The 21,124-nt window shown below is 41.8% G+C and overlaps 1 protein-coding gene across 1 annotated transcript in view; it reads right to left on the minus strand.

Moving 5' to 3' along the window:
• Nucleotides 1–21,124, minus strand: part of LOC121871998 (glycine receptor subunit alpha-3-like) — a 184,811-nt gene that overhangs the window by 41,486 nt on the left and 122,201 nt on the right. Inside the window, exon 6 of the mRNA XM_042374619.1 lies at nt 875–1,009. Coding sequence (XP_042230553.1) covers nt 875–1,009 — 135 coding nt within the window. The remainder of the gene's footprint in view (nt 1–874; nt 1,010–21,124) is intronic.

Genomic DNA, 21,124 nt, shown 5'->3' on the forward strand with positions numbered 1-21,124 from the left:
AAAAGGAGAAACAGACAATTGGGTTTCGCTACTAAAACAAAATATAATACAAATGGACCAGCCTAATCAACTTCGACAGAATCAACAGTTAACCGGCTATTACAAGCCCTTCACAAGTGCAACATGTTCTCGCTGTATCATCTGCCTGATGGAACGTTCCATCCTTCGCGGGGTGACACCAGCATTAATACTGGCATCAAGGTTATCTGTTTCGAAAAAAAATGTACCTTATCATAACAACAAAAACCTTTAAGTTGTCACATGGGCACTGAACCTTCCACGTCGACAAAGCCAGACTCTTAAGAGGTTCATCGAGACGGGGAAAATAACCTCTAAACACTAACTTTATCTGCAACACTAGTGCTCTATTTTTGGGAAGTTTGGAGCCACTTGCAGCTCCCTTGCCCCCACTGAGATCATTGGAGACTCCTTCGACCCAATGTGATAATTGGAGGCTCCCTTGTTGAGGTGATTGGAGGATCCCTTACCCAGCTGAGGTAACTGGAAGCTCCCTTGCCTTTGCTGAGGTAGTTGGAGGCTCTCTTACCCCATTAAGTTAATTGAAGGCTCTCTTGTCCCTGCTGAGGTAATTGGGGGCTCTGTTACCTCTGCTAAGGTAATTGGGTGCTCCGTTGCTCCTGCTGAGCTGAGGTAACTAGAGGCTCCTATGCCCCTGACGAGGTAATTAAAGATTCCCTTACCCTGCTGTGATAATTAGAGGCTCCCTTACTCAATTGAGTTAATTCCAGGCTCCCTTGCCCAACTCAGGTAATTAGAGGTGATTGGGGGTCATCCATGAAAGCAAGAGCTGTAACTTACTAAAGCCCTCCAAGACATATAAGTGAGAATACTTCCCCTGGGTTAATGTACTCACCTATTTGAAATGACTCCTGGCAGGTTGTTGGTACGATCTTCTCAATCTCAAACTGCGGCATCCTCATGTTCTTGTACATCTTGATGGGGACGTCGCTCTTCCACAGCAATTTCAGCTCCTTCATCGTCTTAGAAACTGTAACAGATAGATGGAAATATTAGTGTGTAAATTTTACTTTTCATCTTTTAAATTGGTCTTATCACACACACACACATATATAATATATATATATATATATATATATATATATATATATATATATATATATATATATATATATATATATATATATATATATAATCAACGATCTCACCAGCCAGGATTCAAACCCTAGACCTACTGTGTGGGACCAAGGAACGCTACCGACCATGCCACGAAGACACTAAAAGCAGTTCTAGACTATGTTATATTTCACACAAAGCCTGTTCATAGAGCTGATGGCGCCGTGAACCTCTCATTGGGAACTGCCCGTGCCATTTATGTGGATGTCAGTAGCATTTTACCCAATCCAGCTGGTATGAAGCACAAGGTACCATATATACTTCATTTTTTGTCCATATAACACGCTGACTTTGAACATATAATCAACGACCTCACCAATCAGGACTCGAACCCTCGACCTACTGTGTGGGACCAGGGAACGCTACCGACCATGCCACAAAGACACTAAAAGCAGTTCTAGACTATGTTATATTTCACACAAAGCCTGTTCATCGAGCTGATGGCGCCGTTGAACAGGCTTTACGGTTTTAACAAGGATTTGTGGTCCATTATACATATTTACAAGGTTTTGCCTATAATTCTACAATCCTTTTTTGAGTAAAGCATTCAATGAGCACATCAATGTGGAGTTCTGTAATTCAGTCAAGTCCATCAAGTATGTTTGCAGATACGTCAACAAAGGCTCTGACCAAGCGATCTATGCATTGGAAAAGGATGGAAATCATGATGAGGTGACACAGTTTCAACAGGGCCGATATATATTCAACAATGAAGCCCTATGGAGAATTTTTTAGTTTTCCCATGCACGAACGCTATCCAACAGTAGTTCATCTGGCTGTTTACCTGGAAAATGGACAAAGAGTATACTTCACAGAAGAGTCTCTACAAAATCAAATGGCAAATCCTGCTGATACTACTCTCACTGCATTCTTTAAGCTTTCACAGGAAGATGAGTTTGCTCAACTACTCCTGTATGTTGACGAACCCAAGTTCTACATATGGCAGGCTTTAATGAAAAAGTTCCAGAGAAGAGCTCAAGGATCCGATGTTGAAGGATATTCAGGGATAAAGTCAGGCAATGCTTTGGGACGTGTCTACACGGTTCACCCCAACAACTTTGAATGCTATTGTTTGAGACTTCTTTTGCACCACATCCGTGGCCCAACATCATATGCAGCACTCAAGACAGTGAATGGACAAGTCTGCAGAACCTATCAAGAAGCGTGCAATCTCCTTGGCCTACTGGAAGATGATGGTCACTGGAATAACACATTAGAAGAAGCAACAGCTACTCAATCGCCAGTGAGAATGAGGAACCTGTTTGCCATCATGATTGCTACATGTGGACTTTCCAACCCAAGCCAGCTCTGGAAAACCATCAAGAAAGTCTTTCAGAGGATCTGCTTCATCAAGCAAGAAAAGAACATCCTGGTCAAGAGATTGAGTTCATGGATGACATGGTCAACATGGCTCTCATCACGCTGGAAGACAAAGTGATGGAGCTATGCGGAAAAAACCTGACTGATTTTGGAATGCCTTCCCCAAACCGAGAAGAACCAGTAACTGCAAGCAGGGAGTTGCTCAGAGAGACAGACTACTCAGTTGAAGTTCTAGTGAATTTTCTTGAAGAAAGTGAGCCTCACCTGGTGAGACTCATGAATAGATCTTGCAAGTGATACAAGCGGAGCGGGGAGGTAGGATCTTTCTTGATGCACCTGGCGGGACAGGAAAAACATTCTTGATCAACCTTCTGTTGGCCAAAGTACGTCATCAGGGGAAAATTGCTCTTGCTGGGGCATCCTCAGGCATTGCTGCAACACTACTAGAAGGAGTACGTACTGCACACTCAACTTTTAAACTGCCTCTCAACCTCGCTCACAATGACAATCCAGTGTGCAACATCAAAAAAAGATCGGCAAAGGCAAAACTCTTAGAAAAATGCAGCCTCATAGTCTGGAATGAATGCACTATGCCTCACAAGTTAGCGTTTGAAGCATTGGACAGGACCTTGCAAGACATACGAGAAACTGACCATCTCATGGGTGGCATTACAATGGTCATTGCTGAAGACTTTCGCCAGACCCTACCTGTCATTCCTCGAAGCGCTCCAGCTGAAGAACTGAATGCGTGCCTCAAGGCATCATACCTTTGGAGAAGTGTGAAGACACTCACCCTATCCACAAACATGAGAGTACATCTACAAGGGCATCAAGATGCTGGACGGTTTGCAAACCTTCTACTACAAATTGGGAATGAAACTTTCCCTGTTGATTCAGAAGGACAAATTATCATTCCTCAAGGATGTGGAAATGTTGTAAAGTCCTCAACTGAGCTCACTGACATGGTCTTCCCTAACATTATCCACCACTACAAGGATCACAAGTGGCTGCGTGAGCGCGCAATTCTGGCACCAAAGAATGAAACAGTGGCTGAAATCAACATGACTCTACTCAGACAGCTTCCAGGCAATGAGACCTCAATCAAATCTGTTGATACAGTAATCGACCAGGACCAAGCAGTCCAGTACCCTACAGAATTCCTTAATTCTTTGGAGCCCGCTGGAATGCCTCCTCACCACCTCACTCTCAAGATTGGAACTCCTATAATGCTCTTAAGAAATCTTGAACCACCAATCCTCTGCAATGGCACAAGACTGGTGGTGAAGAACATGATGCCACATGTACTGGAAGCTACAATACTGACAGGAAAAGCTAAAGGAGAGGACGTTTTTATACCAAGGATACCTCTCATCACCACTGACCTGCCATTTGAGTTCAAGCGATTTCAGTTCCCGGTTAAAGTGCGCTTTGCCATGACCATCTACAAAAGCCAGGGACAGTCCCTAAAGATGGTTGGCCTAAACCTGGTGTTTCCTTGCTTCTCTCATGGACAGTTCTATGTTGGATGCTCCAGAGTGGAAACTGGCAAAAATCTGTACATACCTGCTGCTAATGGCAAAACTAAAAATGTGGTCTACCTTAATGCACTACAGTGAGACAATGTGGAGCCTCCCGGAAGGTGGCGTCTTACCGTGGCCTAGCGAAAGGGCCACTCGAAGGGCGGCGATTCCGTTAGTATATATATATATATATATATATATATATATATATATATATATATATATATATATATATATATATATATATATATATATATATATATATATATATATATATATATATATATATATATATATATATATATATATATATATATATATATATAAATATATACATATATATATATACATTAGCCCATAAAGCGCTCGGACTTCTACATCTAATCAACAACCTCATCCCGCCAAGACTCGAACCCGCATCTTATGTGTGTGACCGGGGAACGTTACCTCTAGACCACTAGGACACCACTAGGACACTAGTGGTCTAGAGGTAACGTTCCCCGGTCACACATAATAAGGTGTTGATATATATATATATATATATATCATGTAGATCCACAATGAAAACGTAGATAGGATAAAACTTGATAAAATCACACAGGGAAAAGGGAAACAATGCAGCACCTTAGCTTTCGCCTTTATTCAAGACCTCTTCAGAGGCAACTGAATTACATGGACAGAGAGAGGCTTAAGTACACAGGGTGACCTTACTAAACATGAGGTCAAGTCATAAAAATGATATCCATCGGGCAGATGATACAGCGAGAACATGTTGCACGAGTGAAGGGCTACGTCTAGCGTAGGAAGGGCGGCGTCAGCGTCTTTCTGGACCTGGCACTTGTCTGCCTTGGTATACAGTCAGGCTAATTCGAAAGTATTGACACCTCGTGTGGTGCTCCTCCAAGCTTTATGGTGTGGAGTGATCGTCTCCCAGGTGATGGGGTCGATGTGGCACTTTTCAGGTTTGTCTAAGATTATCCTTATACCTTTTCTGTTGCCCAACAGAGGTTTTTTTTTTTTTTTACGGGCATTAGCCTACCAGGGCACAGGTCATTTTTAATGACCCACATCAAGTTCCGCAGGGCGAAGATATAATAAAATAATAATAATTATGATGATGATGATGATGATAATAATAATAATAATAATAATAGTAGTAAAATTATTAAAAAAAAAATAACAATTATACTAAAAAAATAATAATGGTAATGAAACTTTATAAAAATTATAACTAATAATAATGATAATAATAATAAGCCATAAATAAATGCACAGGTAGACAGTTTCTTACATTTTTTATCGAGTCACCTGGAATCTACCAAAATGTCAGTTTTTTCTACTATGTTTTTGAGATGTTTTCGTATTTGTGACGCTGAATTTATTGAACAAAAACTGAAACACAATCAGTCCATTGCACAAAAACTTGGGAACCCTTCATTGTTTGTTGACCAATGTTTTAAAAGGGCTAAGAAATTCTTTCATTCTACTCAAACCAGGCAAATTCCCTTAAATTATTAAATATTAATGTCGTTTTTAAGTATGATTCTACTATTACCAATATATTAATCAAGAATAGCCCAACCTTGAATGTAAATGGAAGTGTTTACTGCATTCCATGTAGCAACTGGAATGGAAATTATGTAGGACAGACAGGGAAAGCATTGCAACTCCGAATTAAACAGCACAAGTACAATATCAGAAGAGCATCTGAAAGCAGTGCACTGTTCGTTCATGTAAGGAACAATTATCATCTCATGGATTGGGAAAACAGCTTAGAAGTGTACAATTCATCATGTGTCACTGAAAGACTTCTGGTTGAAGCTAGTTTGATAAGGAAATTGAATTCTATAAACCTTAGTGATGGTCAGTACAAATCTGAGAATATGTTACACAAATATATTTGTCAGTGGCCCAAGGTTAAAAATGCTTTTAAAGCATTGGAGTTAGATATAGGAGAGATGATTAGTGGGTCCCATATTTTTGACCTGACTTAACATAACTAGTCACGTCGCCCTCTCTCATAAGCTCCTTTGCGTGTGTGGTGGTGTTGGTTTGCAGATTCATGGATGTCATGTTTATGACCTGACCTTATGTTTAGCATGGTCACCCTGTGTTCTTAAGCCTTTCTCTGTCCATATAATTGAGTTGCCTCTGAAGATGTCCTGAAAAAAGACGAAAGCCAAGGAGCTCCATTGTTTCCCTTTTCCCTGTCTAGGGATAGGGTGGCACCCTGGCTGGTTCTCTCCAGAGGGCAGTTCAAAAGATGTCGAAGTCTTTAAACTGCAAAGAGAACATATGAGCACGGGGGTGGAGGAGACTGCAGTGGGAGCGGGTAAACAAAGTGAAAGGTTACAGGGAAATAGTTCTAGGAATTATGGCAAAACTAAATTAGGCAGAGAGTTAAAACATAAACGCGACAAAGAGAGGACTCAGAACACGACTAACAAGATATCTACTATGCAAACAGTAGAAGTATGAGAAACAAAATAGATGAAATCAGGACGTTGCCATGTACTGAAAAAATCGATATAATAGCATTCACCGAAACATGGATAAACCTACACTCACGTTAGTTACCTAACGAATACCAAATTGCAGGTTACAAATTATTCCATGCCGTTGGGCAGATTAGGAAAGGAGGCGGAGTAGCAATCTATGTCAGGGATAATCTGAAGTGTGAAATAAATAAGGTAATAAAAACAGAACGGAATACAGAAACAATTTGGATAGAACTAGACGATGGTAGGGAAAAATTAATCACAGGAGTAATATATAGACCTACTAATCTTCATAGAGTTAATGAGCGACTTATTTGGGATGAAATGCGTAGGGCTTCCATACATAGCAAAGTCTGTATTGTAGGCGACTTTAACTTTAGCTAAATAGATTGGATAGACCTTACGGGTAACTCAGAATCAGATGATTTTCTCGAAACAATCCAGGACTGTTTCCTAAGCCAACATATAACCGAACCCACCCGGGGTAATAATATACTGGATTTAGTTCTGTCAAACAGAAAAAATCTCATTAGTAATGCCGATGTAAGGAACGAACTTGCTTACAGAGATCACAAAGAAATTAGATTCCAGTTAGAATTTCAGGGCAGCCGCAAGGAAAATTCCACTAAAGTCCCAGATTTCAAAAGGGCAAACTTTGATAGTTTGAAGAGGCAACTGAGAGAAAGTGTATCACGCTAGGGGGTGAACTACATGACCTGACATCAGGTGACCTCTCACAATGTACCCACAGAGGGCGACCTCACCTTACTGGGAGACCTGATAACGAGAACTGAGGTTGCCAAGTTCCACAACAATTTTAATAATGAGTTACTTAATGCACAAAGGCAGAACATACCATACAGAAAACTCATATCAAACAACAATGACCCTAAATGGATAAATAATTATTTAAAGAATATTATTGGACAAAGGAAGGCTGTAGGTAGGAGAATAAATCGTGGTGAAGTCTACCTCCTAGATTATTATAAGGTAATGGCCGGTCGGGTTAAGACCGAGATAAGAAAAGAAAGAGGAATAATGAACTGAAGATAACAAGGGAGGCGAAGGCAAACCCCAAGGGATTCTATCAAATGAATCAAACTAAAACAGGAGATAAGATTGGACCAATACAGTCAGAAACCGGCGAGCTAACTGATAACGACGGGGAAATGACCAATATTCTAAATAAATATTTTTCAACAGTCTTCACCACAGAAAATTTAAACATGATACCCGTGGCACCGACTCTGTACAGAGATAGTGAAGAAAATTAATTAAGCGTGATAGTAGTGACTAGTAACGATGTTAGTAAGCAAATAGACAAACTAAAGCCTAATGAGTCACCAGGTCCCGATGAAATATTTGCCAGAGTATTAAAGGAATGGAAGGAAGAGCTTAGTATGCCCGTAGCAAAGTTGTTTAACATGTCCTTAAGAACGGGTGTAGTACCAGAATCCTGGAGGATAGCGAATGTAATTCCGATTTTCAAGAAGGGATCTCTATCCTCTTACTACCGACCAATCACTCTAACATCAATTGTAGGGTCAAAACAGGTCAGACGCACCTGGCGCTGCTCAGCAGCAGCCACGTCAACTGTTATGTTGGCTCATACCAACTCCCTCCCCTGAACCCTCCTCCCCACCGGAATATCAACAAGTTCTCGCCAGAAGTTGCTATTTCATTTGGGAAAGGAATGGAACCAGTGTTGAATAGTGGTGAACAGTGCTTAGGTCAGTGAAAAACAACTCGGCAGTTGAGTCTTACCCAAGCTAACTTTCACACAGTGAGGTCCCAGGTACCCAGTGATAATTCCCCTGAGACTCCATGATAGAGAAGCCTGGTACCACACCTCACCCACTTGAGTGAGTGAAGTCCTATGACAACTGACCACATGGTGTCCCCATGATGCTACGACACCACGTAGTGAATGAGTTGCTACAGCATCATGTGAAGTCCCTCGTAACACCATCTGTGAGGGAATTACTACACCATGTGATGCCCCTCATAACACCATCTGTGAGGGAATTACTACACCACATCAGGCCCCTCATACACCATCTGTGAGGTAACTACTACATCATCAGGCCCCTCGTAACACCATCTGTGAGGGAATTACTACAACATCAGGCCCCTCATAACACCACCTGTGAGGGAACTAGTAATCCACGTTATGCCCCTCATAACGCCATCTGTGAGGGAGTTACTACACTACGTGACTGCTCTTCAACACCTCAGCTCAAATGATCTACGTGTGTAAACATTAATCTGTATGTTCACTGTATGTTCCTTAACCTTTCTCTAATGAAGGCTTTTGTTAAACCACCAATGTATGTAATAAGTCATTTATGTCCAATGTATATTTTCAGCCTTCGGGCTGCAAACTTTTTCAACAAAACGTTTATTATTAGTATTATTATTATTATTAAGTTGATCAATGATTCCCAACATGGCTTCACAAGCGCGCGTTTATGTCTAACTAATCTATTAACATTCTTTTCATCTGTTTTAGAATCAGTGGACGAGGGGCACAATTATGATGTGGTATATCTCGAATTTAGCAAAGCCTTCGACAGAGTCCCCCACGAAAAACTAATAAGAAAAGTGGAGGCTCATGGCATTAAAGGAGATATTCTAAAATGGATTAGGGCGTGGTTACAGGACAGGAAACAGCAAGTGAGCATTAACGGCACTAAATCCCATTGAAGCAACGTCACTCCTGGAATTCCCCAAGGCTCAGTACTCGGATCATTATTATTTATTATATACATAAACGACATAGATATTGGTGTAGACAGCAACATAAGGAAATTTGCTGATGACACTAAAATAGGGCATGTAATTAAATCTGGCGATGACTCAGCAAAACTACAGGAAGATCTAAACAAATTTTTCGAATGGTCTGAAAAATGGCAGAGGAGATTCAATGTGGACAAATGTAAAGTACTCAGTATAGGATATGGAAACAGGGAAACCAGATACCAGATGAACAACGATGTTACTGAGGAATCCGACTGCGAGAAAGATTTAGGTGGAATGATAAGTTGGAATCTTAAGCCAAGTAAACAATGTGTATTTGCTCGAAACAAGGATAATAGAGTACTTGGGTTCATACAAAGGAGTGTTAGTTACAAGACTAGCTAGGTCATCTTAAAACTATATCTTTCACTTGTAAGACCCCACTTGGATTACGCAGTTCAATTCTGGTCACCGTATTACAGAATGGATATAAAATCCATGGAAAGAATTCAGAGGAGAATGACACGACTAATCCCGGGTATTAGTTTAAAGCTTCTTAATTTGCAGTCCCTTGAGAGACGTAGAGTGAGGGGCTATATGATGGAGGTGTATAAATGAAGGTCAGGGTTGAAGAAAGGGGACATTACAAAGTTACTCAAACTATCCAGCCAGGAGCGAACTCGTAACAATGGTTTTAAATTTGACAAATTTAGATTTAGGCGCGAAATAGGTAAACATTGGTTTTGAAGTAGAGTAGTGGATAAGTGGAACAGGTTTCCAAATATTATCATTAAGTCGAATACCCTGGATAGTTTCAAACATAGGTTGGATGGATATATGATTTTGATTTTGATTTTGCCGCTTACAGCGGCTACTTTATTGTACATCCCACACTCATCCTGTGAGCGGTAGCGCAAAAGGATTACAGAGTAGAGTTTACAACGGGTCATAATAATTAACTCCCCGTTGTCAGGATATTGTGGCACTGAATGTTACAGAGTATTTCAATTACATTATTTGTTTAGTTCTATACATAAAGGGTAACTCATTCACAATTGCGTGAGTACAGGCGTGTGAGGCAGTATGTTTGGCCGCACACTTTGTTATTCACATTTGCGTGAGAAGCACTGAAGCACATAGTTACTAAGTGCAAAAAAGTGGATACAATCTTAATATGTCTTCTATCTTGCCATTAGAGATGAAGTGTTGTGCCATTTCACACACAGGTTCTATCTTCACACAGTCGAGGACGTAATGTTCAAGTGTGTGGATATATGTCTGGCCACAGACTTTACATTTAGTCTTGTTTATATCTGCTTGAGGAACATACTGCCAGAGGTACTTATATCCTAACCTTAATCTAGCGGTTACAACTTCTTGTAATCTAGTGATCTTGCTACATGCTCCATATACATGTTTCACTTGATACATCTCATCATGGTAAACTATGGATCGACTAGTGCCTGTTTGCACTTGTCTACTTGCGTCAAATTCATCAATAAATTCTTTCCTAATTACAGTTTTAAGGATTCTTTTTGACAGACCCAAATTGTATTCAACGGTGTCTTTGTTAGACGCGAGTCTGGCGAGGGCATCAACTCTGTCATGTTTCATGAAGCCTATGTGAGAGGGGATCCACAACAGTTTGACCTTGACACCCCGGTCAACAAGGCACGCATATTTGTGTCTGGCTTCAGAGACAAGAGCGTGACAACTTGAGTTGAGGGTGTCAAGGGCAAGTAGTGAGGATAGAGAGTCAGTGATGATGAGACTGTCAGTGACAGTGGCTTCAATGAATTTAATAGCTGTGAGTATGGCAACTAATTCAGTTTGTAGAGTGGATGCCCAGTTGTTAATTCTAACTCATTTCTCAATTATATTACCGTCAGGTTGAGTTACAACAATAGCACTTCCAGCCCTCCCACAGGCGGTGTTAAGAGATCCATCAGTGTAGATGGTCTGTGTGATGTTATCATCAGTCTGTAGAGTGTGTATGTGTTCAAGAGCTCTCACTTTGGCGGTGTGTTGGAGATGAATACTTTGTATTATTAATTTTTTAGGCGGATATGTCGGTATTGTGATATCGAAGGGAACTGTTCGCCAGGGTGGCAGGAAGCGCTGTTGTCTTTCAACTTTGTACAGGTGGTCTAGTCCAAACATCTTCATATGTGTAGCGGTAGTTTAGATCCATTTAGACTTACCAGTCCCATGGTTCATAAATTCTAGCAATTTTAAGGAAACGATGTTATCAGGATCACCACGCAAAAGTCTCAGGGCTATCATGAGGTTGACTTCAATTATTCTATCTTTAACACTGGGTATACCTAGTTCTTTCCTCATATTAAGTACTTTAGTGCTCATGGGACATCCTAGGATAATTCTGAGGGCTTTATTTTGCATTTTCTCGAGCTTGTCAAGGCCTTTCCTGTCACGAAGGACCCGGGCTGGTGCGTGGTAATCTATCAAACATCTTATATAGCCTAGGTACATTGTTTTAACAATTCTAATATTAGCACCATAATGCGGGCTGTACCCCGCTACACTTCTAAGAGGTCTGAGTTTGTCAGTACATTGGCGGGTTAGCTGTTGTATGGTAGGTAGGGTACAAGGGACGGAGACACCAAGATATTAAAAAGAAGAAACATAGTCAATAGTGTTATTACCTATCATGAACTTGGCGGGGCCGCGTTTGCGGTTACCAGCTTGTTTGTTGAACACCTTAGTTTTCTCAGTGGAGATAATAAGACCGAGGTTCTCACAGGCTGCGTATACATGTCAGGGTGGTGTGCATTTCTCGATGAGTTTTAGTATGTATAAGAATATCATCAGCATACCTGATTGTGATATTGCTGGGGTTGTCTGGTATTAAATTTAATAATGCATTCATAAGAACATTGAACAAAGTGGGGCTAAGTACTCCACCTTGAGGGGTACCAGGTTGCATATCTTTAACTTCACTTTTGTAACCCTGAAACAGTGCAGCAGCCCTTCTGTTGGTGAGGTAACCACTTATCCAATGTAAGAGCCTACCTCCTATATCCATTTTGGCAGGTTGGTATAATATCAGTTGTCTATTGGCAATATCAATGCAGCTTTTAGGTCAAGAAAGGTGATGTATCTGTGCCTTTCATCACCATGCACAGTTAGGAATATGGTGATGCAATTATGTACACCTTTACCATGGGTGAAGCCTTTATGCTAGGAGACATGTGTTCTGTGATTCTATATAAGAGTCTGCCAAGAACAATCCTCTCAAAGGTTTTACACAGGCAGCTGGTTACTGATATGGGACGAAAAGCATCAGGCTGTCCTGGTTTCGGTATTGGAGCAACAATACTGCTGGTCCATGATGTGGGTAGTTGGCCCTCGGCATGACTCATATTGTACAATACCAACAATGGATTGCCCGGCACACGCATTAGTAGTCTAACGATGATGTAAGTGACTCCGTCCTCTCCAGGGGAAGTAGACCTACCCCTGGCGAGGACGGCGTCAAGCTCCCACTCAGTATATGGAACATCATATGCCCAGCATAAAGTTGATAAGATTACTTCTGTCTGCAGACTTCTCATCAAGGAGTCCCCGAGTCCTGGTTAGTAACATGTCATAGCTAGACACATGAGCCCGCTTTGTTATTAGCTCATTCGACTTTTGCAGAGGGTTTGGATGGGAGACGTGTCTACTATTTTTACCTCTGATTGTGTTTATGGCTTTCCAGGCTTTGCTGGGGGATGTGTGTTGGTTCAGGCTGTTGACATATGTCTCCCATGCATTTTGTCTGAGTTCGCTTACACGTTCCCTGACAGCAGCAAGGGAAGCTTGATACAATTGTAACATTTGAGGTGTTCTAATTTGTTTGTAACCCTTACCCACCCTCTTGACTCTAGCCCTGAGTTTTTTTTCAGTTTAGGGTCATCATAGCATTGCTCTTGCCTGTTCCCACTATGCTGACCACGTTTTCTCCTTTTTTTGGTGGAGGCATTGTTGGTGAAGTATGTATAAGTCCTATCTATCAGATTGTCATGGAAACTTTGGTAGTTGTCAGGCTTGTAGCCCATGTACCAGTCATGGATGAAGTCTATGAACTGGCTTTCTACATCTGTTGAGTTTACCACCAGTAGGGGTGTCATTGGCTACATGTATACTAGCTTGAATTGGGCTGTGGTCAGACATAAGATTAGTGACAACATCAGAGCTATGAGTTGTGTATGATAGATTAAAACCGATACACTTGTCTAGAGCCACGCCATAGATGTGTGTTGGTTCATTATTACCTATAATTTGAACATCTTCATATGCGCTGAGAAATGAGATAAGTCTCCTACCATTGGTGTTAGTGGTGGAGTCACCTAATTTCTTGTGTCTAGTATTCAGGTCACCCATCAGGACAGTGGGCTCAGTGTGTAAAAAGTCTGGGAGATCTGTGTACTGAAGCTGATCTGAGGGAGCATAGGCGTTTAGCACGTTGAGTGTGGAGTTGCCCAGGTGGATAGTGATTCCATGGTACTGAAGGTTGGTAGTCATTTTGGATACAAGAGGTACATGCGGGAATGACTTCATAACATACATCAAACATGTGTGAGTAGAACTAGGATCATAATACACATAATTGGGCAGACTGGGTTGGGGTTTACCACTAGATGTGAGACACTCCTGCAGACACACAATATCGATGTCCTTAGTCACAACTTTATGGTGTAGGTCAGGGTACTCCATGGTATAGATATATAGATGGTGTCCTTGTCTATGGCCTAGAAACAGTGACCCAATGGAATTATTAGACAAGCTTAATTAACTTGTCCCCAGTATTACCTTCAAAATTGAAAGAGAGATAAATGGATCCCTTCCATTTCTTGATGTGCTTTTCATGAGAAATGGACATAACTATAAATTTAAAGTGTACAGAAAGCCTACGCAGGTAGACAGTTTCATACATTTTTATGGAGTCGACATGAGTCTACCAAAATGTAATCTTTTCTGCTATGTTTTTGAGATGTTTGCGTATTTGTGACCCTCAATTTATAGAAGAAGAACAAAAACTTGGGTACCCTTCATTGTTTGTTGATCGTTGTTTTAAAAGGACTAAACAATCCTTTTATTCTACTCAAACTAGGCAAGTTCCTACATTTAAGAATATTTTCACTACCTTATCTCAATGAATTAGTCGCGTTAGTTCATTCCCTTAAATTTTTAAACAATAATGTTGTTTTTAAGTATGACTCAACTATTACTAAAATATTAATTAAGACTAGCCCAATCTTGAACGTAAATCATCACGTGTCAGAGAAAGACTTCTAGTTGAAGCAAGTTTGATTAGAGAAATGAACTCTTCAAACCTTAGTGATGGTTAGTATAAAACTGATAATATGTTACACAAGTTTATTTGTCAGGGGCCAAAGGTTAAAATGCTTTGAAAGAATTTCAGGTAGATGTAGGATAGATGATTAGTGGGTCTCATATATATATATATCTATATATATATATATATATATATATATATATATATATATATATATATATATATATATATATATATATATATATATATATATATATACACTTCATTTTTAGTCCATATAACACGCGGACTTTGAACATATAATCAACGACCTCACCAGCCAGGAATCGAACCCTCGACCTACTGGGTGGGACTAGGGAACGCTACCTACCAATCCACAAGGACATTAAAAGCAGTCTTAGACTCCGTTATATTTCACACAAAGCCTGTTCATTGAGCTGATGGCGCTGTGAACCTCATTGGGAACTGCCCGTGCCACGTATGTGGTGTCAGTAACATTTTACCGAATCCAGCTGGTATGAAACAGGAGGTATCATATATATACTTCATTTTTAGTCCATATAACACGCTGGTGAGGTCGTTGATTATATGTTCAAAGTCCGCAGGATATAGGGACTAAAACTGAAGTATATAGATGGTACCACGTTTTTCACGCCTCCAGCTGGATTCGGTAAAATACTACTGACACCGCCCATTAGCAGCTGAAACTTTCAGTCAGTTTTATATATATATATATATATATATATATATATATATATATATATATATATATATATATATATATATATATATATATATATATATATACAGGGCGATTTAGCAAAAAAGTACATTAAATTGAAGGATGAAATCCTTGGATAATTCTAAACCATAATGTCTCTATGGTAAAATGTCAGATTCTGCATAGTTCGTGACAGGTGCGATCAAATTAAACATAATTCAGGCATTCTGGAATGCGTCAGACAATCAATGCTACGACGTGCACAGGCCTGCATTGAGGCAGATGGGGGCAACATTGAACATTTCCTTTAGGTTGTAACAAAGAGGGTCACGCTGTAGAGATCTCATATGCACAATGTACCTACCTCCTAGACGCCCTTACTTACCCGAACAAGACCTCAACCAGTTGCTCCGCCACTGAAAACCAACATACATCATAGGGGACTTAAATGCGCGCCACTCCATAATCGGACACAGTAATCACAACAACGTCGGTGTGGCACTGTATGACAACATCAGAAGGGGAAAACTGCAACACCTCGGGTAAGCTTTCCCGACATTAATCAGACGTGCCAGTGTCACAACACCCGACATAATCCTCTTTAACAACGAGGCCGTCCTGAACAGGCACGTTACCGCCGGACGCATCAGTACCAGCGATCACCTGCCAGTCGTCGTGACGCTCTCATCCAATCCCATTATGATCCCCGCCAACATCAGGCCAAACCTCAAACGGGCAGACTAGGACTAAGACTCCTTCAATGGTCGAACAATGGTACACGGATGTGAAGACGGAGATGGACATCAACATCCCGACCACCACTCACAGGACCATTCCCCATGCTCACACTAGTCACCAGCTGAGACAGCTCAGTGTCCAGTACAATCACGTGAGACAGCTAGCCAGTATCCGCGGGTGGACGCAAGAGCTGAGAGACCGGTACCGAGAGCTACAGACGGACATCCAGCACGAGAGCAAACGTCTACATGAACAAAAGTGGGCCGCCTTGGTGTGGGAGGCAGCCAACAATTACATCGATTCTGCTGCATTCTGGAAAGGGATCAAGCGACTGTTGGGTTCCACCTCTAGCACGGTCCCTTACCTGCTCGACCAAAACAACGTGAAAATATTCGAGGAGGAAAACCAAGAACAACTACATCGGCGATATTTACGGAAGAGCTTTACCATTAGTGAACAAGAGAACAAGGGCTTCGACAGGGAGTTTGAGGACGACATTTTGGGTCAGTTACAGGATCATCAGCATCTGCTCCATCCGCTCCCACGGACTGACTTCACCAGACTGGTGGACGGACGCTACCTGACAGAGAGCATTGTTCCTTGCAGATGTGTCAGCCGTCATAAAAGGGTTTAAAAACAAATCACCTGGGCAAAGCCACATTAGCAAGAAGATCCTGGCTCAACTCCCCGACAACATGATAGAGAGGCTTGCTCATATATGCAACGCCTGCCTCGCCTCTGGATACTTCACTAAGATGTTCAAAATCGCCGTTATTCGCCTCATTCCAAAAGCAGGGAAGCCTCCAAACAAAGTCGAAAACTTTCAACCAATATCGCTGCTAGAAGTACCTGCCAAAATCTTTGAAAAAATAGTAAACAAGCGATTGCGGATGTATCTGGAGGAAGAGAGGTGCATAATCCCTGCCAGTTCGGCTTCCGCCAGTACCGAGGCACATCCACCGCCATAGCTCAGGCCTACGAGCAGATCGCCAATTCCATGACTGGTCGCCTGCAGTGCAACATAGTACTGAGGGACATCAGCAAGGCGTTTGACAAAGTTTGGCACGCGGGCCTGCAGTATAAGATCATACAACTGGGGCTACCCGAAAATCTAACGCGCCTGCTGTGCAACTTCATTACGGACAGCAGAGCCAAAATCAAGATGCAAGAACATTTTTGGAGAAGAGTTCTCACTATCGAGCGGCGTGCCTCAGGGCTCTTATCTTTCCCCAACCCTTTACACGCTCTACACGGCTGACCTGCCACCCCCAATCATCGGCAGCGAGTACATCATGTATGCCGACGATGTAACACAGATCGTCACCTGCCCAGGAACGTCCACGGCAAGGATGGCGCGACTCACTGCTAGGGCAATAGAGGAGATCTCGGAGTATGAAAATAAATGGAAAATAAAAACAAACAAACGAAATTCGAGGTCATACCCATAGCCAAATTCAAGCCGGCGCCATTGATGATCGACGACGAAGCGATTGAGTACTCTAAACAAGGCAGGTTGCTCGGCCTCATCATCTCTCGGACGGGCATCATTCCCCACGTGAAGGACAGACTAAATATAGCCAAAGTCGCCGCAGACAAATTAAAACGTTTTAAACTGATGCCTGAGAAGATACAAGTTCACCTGTACAAGGCGCTGGTAAGGCCTGTGTTGGAGTACTCACATATACCACTCGTCACACTCGGGAAGACTAGACTACAACAACGACAGAGCTTCCAAAACAAGTGTTTGAGATCAGACAGTGGCCAAGCGCCACCCTACCAGGAGACAGTGGAAACCATCCACCTAAGAAAAAAACAGAGGCCCTCAACGTCAGCTTCCATCGTTTCGGGAAGAAGGTTTGGGACAAGCTCCTGGACGACCCTCACAGCCCAGACCACCTACGCGGGGAAGACATCAAAGGAGGGCGACCCCACGTCTGGTGGCCCCGGAGTCTGCTGGCACTACAACAACACAACCCTCGACCAATCTATGTCCACCACAGTGATCCACCTTAGATTAACACTTAGATGATTTAAATTCACATTTAACAAGCCACAATCTAGTGAGTCCATAACGTAATACAGTATAAGATTTTAATAAACTTGTAATTGTAAAATTATTCAAGTCATTGTCTACTAAAATAACCATTGTGCAACCTCATCCTAAATCCTAGGTTAGCTCAGTTAGCCAACAAACTTTGTAATATGTAGAACAAGGGGTGTCGTCCCCCTCTGTATAACTCATTAAACTTCTTTTCCAACCTTTCCCCCCTCGACTATATGTTGTGGATATCTCTATCCCTCATGTCTGGCTGTGCCTTGAGCCCCAGCACGCCTTCCTTCCATTCCCCTCTTTAACCTAAAAAAAAAAAATATATATATATACATATATATATATATATATTATCAACACCTCACCCCACCAGGACTCGAAAGCACGGCCCACGAGCCCATGACTGTGACCAGGGAACGTTACCTCTGGACCACCAGGATACTAAAAGCAGTCCTACACTCTGTTATATTTCACACAAAGCCTGTTCAACGAGCTTATGGCACCGTAAACCTCTAATGGGGACTACCCATATCACTTAGGTGGTCAGAGTAACGTTTTACCAGTCTATGACTGCTTTTAGTATCCTGGTAGTCCAGAGGTAGCGTTCCCTCATCACAGTCATGGGCTAGTGGGCCGTGGGTTCGAGTCCTGGCGGGGTGAGGTGTTGATTGTATGTAGAAGTCCGCGTGCTATATTGGGCTAATGAAATATATATGGATCCTCATGTTTCGAAGCCGGATTTGGTAAAACGTTACTCTGACCACCTAAGTGATACGGGTAGTCCCCATTAGAGGTTCACGGCGCCATAAGCTCGTTGAACAGGCGTTGTGTGAAATATAACAGAGTCTAGGACTGCTTTTAGTATCCTGGTGGTCCAGAGGTAGCGTTACCCGGACACAGTCATGGGCTCGTAGGCTGTGGGTTCAAGTCCTGGCAGGGTGAGGTGTTGATTGTATTTAGAAGTCCGCGTGCTTTATTGGGATAATGAAATATATATATATATATATATATATATATATATATATATATATATGGTATATATATATTATATATATATATATATATATATATAGTTCAAATCTAGGTGTTGATTTATATATATATATATATATATATATATATATATATATATATATATATATATATATATATATATATATATATATATATATATATATATACGGAATCGCCGCCCTCCGGGCTGCTCTTTCGCTAGGCCACGGTAGGACGCCACCCTCCGGGAGGCTCCACATTGTCTCACTGTAGTGCATTAAGGTAGACCACATTTTTGGTTTTGCCATTAGCAGCAAGTATGTACAGATTTTTGCCAGTTCCCACTCTGGAGCATCCAACATAGAACTGTCCATGAGAGAAGCAAGGAAACACCAGGTTTAGGCCAACCATCTTTAGGGACTGTCCCTGGCTTTTGTAGATGGTCATGGCAAAGCTCACTTTAACCGGGAACTGAAGTCGCTTGAACTCAAATGGCAGGTCAGTGGTGATGAGAGGTATCCTTGGTATAAAAACGTCCTCTCCTTTAGCTTTTCCTGTCAGTATTGTAGCTTCCAGTACATGTGGCATCATGTTCTTCACCACCAGTCTTGTGCCATTGCAGAGGATTGGTGGTTCAAGATTTCTTAAGAGCATTATAGGAGTTCCAATCTTGAGAGTGAGGTGGTGAGGAGGCATTCCAGCGGGCTCCAAAGAATTAAGGAATTCTGCAGGGTACTGGACTGCTTGGTCCTGGTCGATTACTGTATCAACAGATTTGAATGAGGTCTCACTGCCTGGAAGCTGTCTGAGTAGAGTCATGTTGATTTCAGCCACTGTTTCATTCTTTGGTGCCAGAATTGCGCGTTCACGCAGCCGCTTGTGATCCTTGTAGTGGTGGATAATGTTTGGGTAGACCATGTTAGTGAGCTCAGTTGAGGACTTTACAACATTTCCACATCCACAAAGAGAGGGAAAGAAAGAGAATATATACATTGGGAGAATTACTAAGGGAAGTAACAGAGAAAATTATATAAAAGACACTTATAACTATTAAACCTTACCATATTAAAGTGTTTATAGTATATCATCTGAAGTCTTATATATGAGTGGTAGTTATAACCTTATATCTTAATAACTCTAATGTTTTGATCCTTTCTTATGATGTTGCGCCCAAATAATAATGAATGAATAATGTGTTTCTTTCACACGCATATGTAGTATATTGGGAGCCCTCCCCTCCCCTACCTTCCCCTCCCATCCGCTCCCCTCTCCTCACCTCCCATCCGCTCCCCTCTCCTCACCTCCCCTCTCCTCCACAAAAAAGTCAATATTTATAATGTAATAATTCAGCCAGATCAAGACATGGGCATATGGTAGACCTCGTTTCTGCCACTCAATGGAATACATGTAGCACTGTGTAGGGCATAAGATCAATAGTTCATTAATGGTGCATGTAAGTTTCATCATGTTTTTCACTACAACGGTACAGCAAAGTATATTTTTTTAGCATTAAACTTCTATTATTTTATTGTCTAATCATCACTACATATAACATCAGCCATCATCACTACATATAACACCATCCATCATTACTACATATAACACCATCTGTAAGGGCGGAAACGATCCTCCGGCTGGTTACCGCTGCTAACTCGCTCGTTTGCTGGTGCAGACGACACTTGGGGTGGTTGGACGGAGGTGAGAACGGCAGCGACTATCTGCGCCACCGGGAGATTCAACCCAGCCGCCATACCGTCAGTATCTAGCTACCCTGCTGTCCGTCAAATTCTGGCTGTGATCTCATCATAGGTCCTGGACTCGTGGGCTGTGTCCCCAGACCTTCACCTATCGACTGCCAACTCTCTGGTCATCTACCACTACCTCATACCCGACCGTCAGTTCCTCACATTCCGTCTGTGCCCCGGTGTTCTCCTGCCTTTTCAAGACGTCGCTGAGTGTGGAGTGAATGGACTCTTCCCTACCCTGAGTGTGCATCACCGTGTTACAAACCTTCCCCCAGGGCCACTGCCGTAGGAAATATTTGTTCATGGTTTGATTCTATAAATGTTTGATTCCATTAATTGCTGACTCCCC

This window comes from Homarus americanus, unplaced genomic scaffold (assembly GCF_018991925.1).
Source record: "Homarus americanus isolate GMGI-L3 unplaced genomic scaffold, GMGI_Hamer_2.0 scaffold51476, whole genome shotgun sequence".
Classification (NCBI taxonomy): domain Eukaryota; kingdom Metazoa; phylum Arthropoda; class Malacostraca; order Decapoda; family Nephropidae; genus Homarus; species Homarus americanus.